This window comes from Pundamilia nyererei, unplaced genomic scaffold (genome assembly GCF_000239375.1).
Source record: "Pundamilia nyererei isolate P.nyererei 1_Seehausen unplaced genomic scaffold, PunNye1.0 scaffold00154, whole genome shotgun sequence".
In the NCBI taxonomy this organism is placed as follows: domain Eukaryota; kingdom Metazoa; phylum Chordata; class Actinopteri; order Cichliformes; family Cichlidae; genus Pundamilia; species Pundamilia nyererei.
This window is the reverse complement of record NW_005187555.1, coordinates 103,894-111,602: the sequence shown is the minus strand read 5'-3', so window position 1 is coordinate 111,602 and position 7,709 is coordinate 103,894. Positions and strand designations below refer to the sequence as shown.

The 7,709-nt window shown below is 44.6% G+C and overlaps 1 protein-coding gene across 1 annotated transcript in view; it reads left to right on the top strand.

The window, feature by feature from the left end:
• The window catches only part of tdrd12 (tudor domain containing 12), a 30,034-nt gene that overhangs the window by 6,221 nt on the left and 16,104 nt on the right, over window positions 1–7,709 (top strand). The window contains exons 5-18 of the mRNA XM_005745160.2: window positions 45–164; window positions 242–297; window positions 393–478; window positions 565–727; window positions 1,114–1,181; window positions 1,267–1,376; window positions 1,453–1,518; window positions 1,601–1,652; window positions 2,638–2,663; window positions 2,759–2,824; window positions 3,889–3,963; window positions 5,018–5,078; window positions 5,258–5,365; window positions 7,469–7,651. Of these exons, the coding sequence (XP_005745217.1) occupies window positions 45–164; window positions 242–297; window positions 393–478; window positions 565–727; window positions 1,114–1,181; window positions 1,267–1,376; window positions 1,453–1,518; window positions 1,601–1,652; window positions 2,638–2,663; window positions 2,759–2,824; window positions 3,889–3,963; window positions 5,018–5,078; window positions 5,258–5,365; window positions 7,469–7,651 (1,240 nt within the window). The remainder of the gene's footprint in view (window positions 1–44; window positions 165–241; window positions 298–392; window positions 479–564; window positions 728–1,113; window positions 1,182–1,266; window positions 1,377–1,452; window positions 1,519–1,600; window positions 1,653–2,637; window positions 2,664–2,758; window positions 2,825–3,888; window positions 3,964–5,017; window positions 5,079–5,257; window positions 5,366–7,468; window positions 7,652–7,709) is intronic.

The window sequence follows — 7,709 nt, the reverse complement described above, 5'->3', positions numbered from 1 at the left end:
TTTTTTTGCATCTGTTTGGTTTTTAACTCTATCCCCTTTGAAAGGATTCGGGTGGCAATGGAAAACTTCCTTCAGCTGCCTTTCTGGGTGCAAAAGTTCCACCTGGCGGGAATCAAACCAACAACCCTGCGAGTGTCTCTGCTTGAGGAGAAGGCAGAGCTCAAGTAAGGCGAGCTCATCTCACGTAGTTTGGAGGCTACAACGGAGCACATTTGCAGATATTTATTGTGTTTTTCTGCAGACCGTCGGCTCGGTGGGACAGCTCTGCCACGCTCTTCCTGCACAAGCTGCTGCAAGGTGAGTGTTATTGCTGCTGCTTGAACGCCATTAACATTAGTTTTTATGTTTCGGTGCAATGCATCTCTGAGCTCGACTCGTCTTTCATCTCACAGCATCGACCCTAAAGGAGGCCGTGCTGCTTGAACCTGAGTCAGACTCTACCCCTATCAAGCTTTACGTGACTGTTGGTGACATCAAGGTGAAGTTTGACTAAAAAGCCTTTATTTTGCACGCAGACTTGTTTGGAGACATGTGATCACGTTTGTATTAACCTTTCTTAAACAGATCTGTGTGAATGACGACTTGGTGGCGAAGAGGTTTGCCTACTACAGCACAAAATCAGGCGACGGCCTGGAGGAGGGAGACCGACTTCCTGCGATGCTGTCCTACAGCATCTTAACCCAGAGCGTCTCCCCCAAGCCGACAGCACAAACCCAACCGCCTCCCGGTAAACAGATATATGAACTCTGGCTCACCGCTCTCAGCACATGTTGGTTTCATCCATGTTTGATTTGTCTGCAACAAATCAAACATGGATCCATCTGCTGCGGTGGCCCCTCAGGAAACAAAGGAAATAAAATACCTGGTAGTTTGCATTAATGCTTAACAACACCTGCTCTTAACAATTGGCTACTTCTCTACCATCATTTCTGCTCTTATGAGCTTTTCAGTCTGTTGAGCTCTGGGTCGCTGCAGTGCCATGATTTGTTCTTTTTCAGTCATCTTATTGCTGCCGAGCTTTATCTGTCGGGCTGATGGCCTGAAACATGAAAGAGAGTGCACCTTCTTATTCATATGGCTGTATTTGTTCCGGTGCTTGTTTCTGTGTCCCAGATCAGCAGAGTCTGGTTGAAGCTGGGGGGGCAGCTGATTGGCTTACAGCTCCTTCCCTGCTTCCTCAGGTATGCAGCCCTGCTAGCTCACTCACTTTTATCTGTGTTCTAATGAAACAACCACATGTGCTGAACTCTCACGTCTCTGCTTTAGATTGTACAACACAAGCTGATGAAGGCTGGAGGTGAACATTGGTCAGTGGTCACAAAACAACAGCTGTCTCCAAACAGCCAGTCAGGGAGCGGCTCAGACGCAGCTGAGAGGTGAGCGCCCGTTCAGTTGTTCAGTTCAGCATAGTTCCGATTAAAAGCAACCAAGTGGCCTCTGTTCACTTTTCAGCAGCTCGTCAGACGACGCAGACTCGTCTCTGGCTGCAGCCCTCACAAAAAACCATCAGCTGTTCAGGTGAGTCGGCCACAGTCTCAGATCGCAGGCACATGATGTTTTATATCATCATGTGTGATGGGCTGTCGCCCCCTCCTCACAGGTTTCTACAGTTTATGAAGCCGGGCAGCAGTTCCGAGCTGGCAGCTCCCCAGGTGAGTGCATTTTCCAACATTGCAGGTGCAGGTTGGACCAACTAGGTTCTAACAGCTGAGCCCGCCGTGTACTCCAGCGGTGTCAGCAGGGGGCGCTCATTAATGTACACATGTCGTGCAGGCATGAATCCTCCTGAAGGTTTGAGTTGATACTTCATGCAGGAGGAAGCATCTCAGTCAGCAGCTGGTTGTTGTAAATGTCCAGTCGGCTTGACGTGCTGCAGGTTTGCTGCACTCGTACAGAAAAAAGAGCAGCTTTTAGATGATGTGCCCACTCATGACTGAGATTTGGATTTCCACCCGCTCATAGTAAGAACATTTGAGCCTGTGTGGTACGGCTGTGTCAATGGAAAATTGTATTTAGTAGTCAGTATAATCTTTTAGTGATATAAGTTTGCATATGGTAGAATGCTGCATGTAATCATTTGTGTGTAGAAGTATATAGTTGGTGGCATATTGAAAGAATGTCTCATCCTAGGAGGTCTGTAACATTCTAGACTCTAGAGTGTTCACCCCCACATCCTAGGAGCATGGGAGAGGTCGTACCTTGTTTTATTGTTTTATGGTAGGATTAACGTAGCTATATCTGTTTTAGTCTAAGTGCTTTTTGGTTTGATGAACTGTTGGACTTTGAGACCAGCAGGTTTAGGGAAGATTTTATGGGGTCACACTCTGACCCCACACACACACACACACACACACACACACACACACACACACACACACACACACAGAAGTATAAAATAAAGACCAGGGCAGTTTCTTAGGCGAGTCTCAGTCCGGAGGCTGCCCTTGCTAGCAAGAGTTCTGTGTTTCTCTTCTCTGAGTCTTTGCTGAAGAAGTGTTTTAGAATATATTCCTCAACAGGCTGCTATGAGGTCAGACTCAGGACAGACTTGGTGCTGTTAGTGACTAAACTCTGTTCCATCCTGTGATGTTTCTGAAACTAAAATCCAGAATCTTGTTTGGTTTGTTTTCCCTGCAGGAAGCTGAGGTGTTGCCTCTGATGAGGTAAAAGACAAAAATTAGCCCAGATAGTAGTCTTTATCTGAGATGATTGCTTCATTTGTTGGGTTCCCCTCACTGACTGCAGTCTGTCCCAGCAGTGAGAAACCAGGAGCTGAGAATCTTCAGAGCTGTCAGGCTGAATCTTTGGTGGATGAAGAGGCAAGGTAGAGTACTCTGCATGAGGAAAAACCAAACCAAATGGTCATACTAAGTACTCTTAGGGGTATGTTGGAGTGCAACAACAGGACCTGCATTTTACATATATATTAGGGGTGCAATGATACTCGTATCAATATTGAACCGTTCGATACAGTGCTTTTGGTTCGGTACGCATATGTATCGAACAATACAACATTTTTAATTTATTTGATCAACTTTCCTTCTAACGATGCTGTCTGTGTTGAGCGCTCAGTGGATCTGCGTTCGACTACTCCGCCTAGGCTGCACTGTCGACGTGTTGGCCGTCTAGCCCCATGCACGGGATGATCCGCGGTAGCTCGTTAACGGAGATTTGCCGTGTTGTGGCGTTAAGGTCATTTCAACGAGATTAACGCTGACAGCACTAGTGGGAGCACAACGAATATGACTGCACATTTACTCCGACATCATCCTAGTGCAAAGACAAGTGGAAGCAGACTAAAACAACAAGCAAACATGCTACACACTTTACCCGAGTCATTTAGACAGCCGTTAGCACAGGATTCTCCTTATGGGGACCTGATATGTTTAATATGCTGCTGAGAATATAGCCCAGAAGAAGCTATAGTATAGCTTTTATTTTGAAAGAGCCATTTCTCTGTAATAAACTCTTTTTCAAAGATGAGGGATTCCTCAATCAGATTTATTTTTTTATTACTTTTGTTTCAGCAACATTAAATTTAAAAACTGTACTTTTATAACTTTAATAAATAACAAATTAAAAAGGCATGAACATTTATTTGTATCGAAAAAAATATCGAACCGTGAATCTTTGCACCCGTAATATATTCTTAGATTCTGCCAGAGTAAAAACTAGCGTTTCTGTGATGTCGGGCATTTGTGCAGCTCCTTCTCTGTGTAGTTCTTCCATCTTTATCCTTTTATACCTAAACAGAATTCCAGTAGACTGTTCTACATTCCCGGGAAAATCTGATGAGATTAATTAATATTAATAATAATGTGTGCTTTCTCCACATTCAGCATCTTTGTCTTCACTTTAATCGTGTTTCTGATTTTCTCTTTTAATCAGCAGCTCCAGCACATCTGTCGCCTCGGCTCCAGCAGAGGAGACCCAGCGCAGTGAGAAGGACTGGGCCTGTGCACGGTGAGCTGCAGTTTTTCTCTCTCAGGAAGCAACGACACAGGTCAACCTGATAGAAACACATTACAGGATAGAAGCTCCTGCACACTGTGTTTTAACCATACTGCTCCTGTCTTTGAGCTTTCCTCGATCCCCATAAGACATAAACACTGAGTAAAGACATGAAATGTTTTTCATTTAATTCAATTTTATTTATTTTTTAAAATTGTGTTAACTGCACCTGATGATGAAAATACAATTACTGGCTTGGATAAAAGGTGTGTTAATCATTTCTTTGAGTTTGCTTGTAAAATCCACTCACCGGCCACTGTATTAGACACACCTGTATCTTACTGCTTGTTAACAAATATCAGGCCCCGTGTGATTGGCTGATTAGTGAGCAGCAGTTCTCTGGGGAGAAAATGCCTTGTTTAAGGTCAGAGAAGGGCAGAACGGCTTTGAGTTGATAGGAAGGCCATTAGCAAGTCAACCAAGGTGTGCAGAAGAGCATCTCTGTCTTGAAGCAGAAGAGCTACACAGCAGAAACTGAGGCTTCTGTTTACACAGACTCACCAAAAGTGGACAATAAAAGATAGAAAAACACTGTACGACCTGATGAATCTTTATATCTGCTGCAATGGTTCAGGGTCAAAGTTTGGCATGAACAACATAACAGCATGGATCCATCCTGCCTGTAACTCCACAGCCGAGTGTTGTTGCTGACCGTGTCCATCCCTTTATGACCACAGCGTAGCATCCTCTCAGCATCATCTCAGCGGCCTCCACATTCACCAAATCTCACTCCAAAAGAGCATCTTTGAGACGTGGTGAAGCACGCTACAGCTGTGTGATGATGTCCTGTTAACATGGACCAAAATCTCTGAGGAGTGTTTGCAGAAGCTTGTTGAATCTGAGCCATGTAAAATGAAATCGGCTCTGAAGACAAAAGCAGCTCCAACCTGCCACTACCAAGGTGTACCTAATGAAGTGGCTGTGTAGTGTAGTACTATGTCAGGCAGTAATTTGTGTCCAGACTGTTCGACTGAAGTATTTTCTTCATGTTCTGTCTGTGATGCAGCCTGTTGGAGTTGTTGAATCCACAGGCTCTGAACCCCGATCCCGACGCCCAAGACGCTGTGGTACGTTTACGCAGACAACTCTGATTTAGTTAGAGTGCAAATAAAATTTTAAAAATAATTATTTTACCTCTTAGAAAATATGAAAATGAAAGCCTGTAGATTTATTGGTTGTTACTCATGCAAACACTGCTCATGATGTTATTTAAAGCCTCCTTTGTCCTTTCACCTGGATGTCTCAGGTTTCTCCCCTCGACCCCTGCCGGAGTGGGATTCTGGTGCACGCTACCTTCCCAGCAGAGCCGTGGATTAGTGTGAATGACCCCGCCATCGCAGACACCCTCTGCTGGGTAAACAAGAATACGCCCTGAGTTTGTCATCAGGATCTTTAACATGCTAGGAAACGAGAGTTTAGTGACCTGAACATTCAGGTGTAATTGCAAATGTTGTGAAAGTGGTTTCGTTATTAACAACACAGCATCAGATTCAATTTCAAATTTGAAATGTTCTCAGAAATGGTTCAGAAATACAAATAAAGTTGTTGTTAATTTACTGATTATTTCCTTCATCTAGAGTATTTAAAAGATGGACACACTGCTGCACCTTTTTATTGTTTTTTCAATGAAAGCGTTGAGCATGGGGTTGATTTGAAGTTGAATCTGAGGACGAGTGTGTGCTTACACTTGACTCTGATTGACATAAAGGACATTTTAAATTCAGTAAGATTTTAAACTATCATGTGAGACCATAAGATCACGAGTGCAGGTTTAAGGCACTTGAGCATCAGCTTCCCTTATAGGACACGGGAGTGCTGCTGTCGCCATAATTTTAAAACGCAGCGAGGCGCTGTCGCTGTCCATGAGGACCGAGCGATCAGACAGTGAGCGTAGCGATGCTGAGACTCGAGGCATCAGAGCCTGGCCGAAAAAAATCAGCGCCTGGATTTAACTAAGCAAACAGGTAAGAGTGATTCGTAGGTTTCAACTGGCAACAGGTTATTTAACCCTGAAGCAGTAAGTAGCTTCTGATTTCTTAACCTACCGTGTTTGAAGACATGGTCCTGGTGAAGAGAAGCTTTTACTCGAATTGGGATCAAATTATTGTCCTTCATCAAGCAAAGAAATAACGTAGGAGAAACTGAAAGTACAGAAACTGTGTTAAAAAAAAAGAGTCCAGCATATTAAATCCTGGGAGGACAGAGGTGAACCATCATCTTTGACGAAGAAACGTGGTCATCATCGTGATCTGACATAACAAATGTTGGTGAAATGTGTACAACGCGAAGAGGCCTTGGGACTGAGACTAAACTGCTGTGTTATAGTAACAAAAGCACTTGGTGGTTGGATGGTCTCATGAGTCCAGGTTTAACTGGGGTGGTGCTTCCAGCATTCATACAAACTGTGGAAGATGGTTCTGGAAGTCCAAAAAATGCATCCAACACCACAGAGGTCAGACCGAAGCCCCAGGAAGACTTCACACAGTTTGACTCTTGAATCATAATTTCAAGTACTTGGTGAAAAATTACTGCAACTCTGGACGGAAGTAGATGTTTATGTGTATGTCAGCTTACCTAAAGGTTATTAGAGGGACAGGAATCCGCACTCATGCCTTTGGTCTCAACAGACTGAAATCCTTCAGTGTCTACAGCTGAAGTAGTTAAATTATAGCCATAAAAAAGAGCAGCTAGGAAGTAACTACTCTGCTAATTACTCATCCTCTGCTGAAGGCCCAGCAGAGGATGTACTTCCTGAGGCAGCTGAAGAAACTCAACCAACACGGACGATGATGCAATTCTACACTGCAGTCATCAAATCCATCTTCACCTCCTCCATCACCGTGTGGTACGTTGGAGCCACTATCAGGGACAAACAGACTGCAGCGTGTTGTGCGCTCTGCTGAGAAGATGATTGACTGCAGGACCTGTACGCCTCCAAGACATTGGGGCGTGCAGCTCGGATCTCAGCTGACCCTTCTCACCCTGGACACAGTCTGTTTGACCTGCTCCCCTCAGGCAGGAGGCTCCGGTCCATCCGCACCAGAACCTCTCGCCATGAGAACAGTTTCTTCCCCTCTGCTGTTGGACTCATGAACCATATATATATACTTAGCACTTTTAATTTTTATTTAAGTGTTGTCTTACAGTATGTTTTCCTAATGTTGTAAACCTGCGCAACATTTGGCAATAAAACCCTTTCTGTATTACTGATCTTATTTGATAACTATTCGTTTCATCCGCGCTCTCATGTGACTGCTCAGTCTTCTCTTGTGTCAGTCCCTCGCCGCTCTTTAACCTCCATCTGAGTTTCAAACAGTCAGTAGAAAAGGTGGACGTAGACACCATGGCTCACGAAGCATCTGTCTTTTGAGTCGTAGTACTGAGACAGCATCTAGTGGGCATTAGAGGAAGTGCGGTTTTTTGGTGGTTTCCTCTAACAGTGACCGTTTGTCTCCAGGTGCAGCGGAAGCAGTACAGCACCTTGTCTCCAGCTGACTGTTACAGCTGGCCAGCTGTGGCTCGAGGATACCATACCCTTGTTATCTCCAGCAGCGCAGACCAGCCGCTCAGCTACCTTACCCCACTCCTTACCCACATTATGCTGAACTCCATCTTCACTTCCCACACCTCCAGCTCAGGGGTGAGTGCACACACAGGAGGCAGGAAGCATGGATGAATTCTGCTTTTGTCACTTAGGG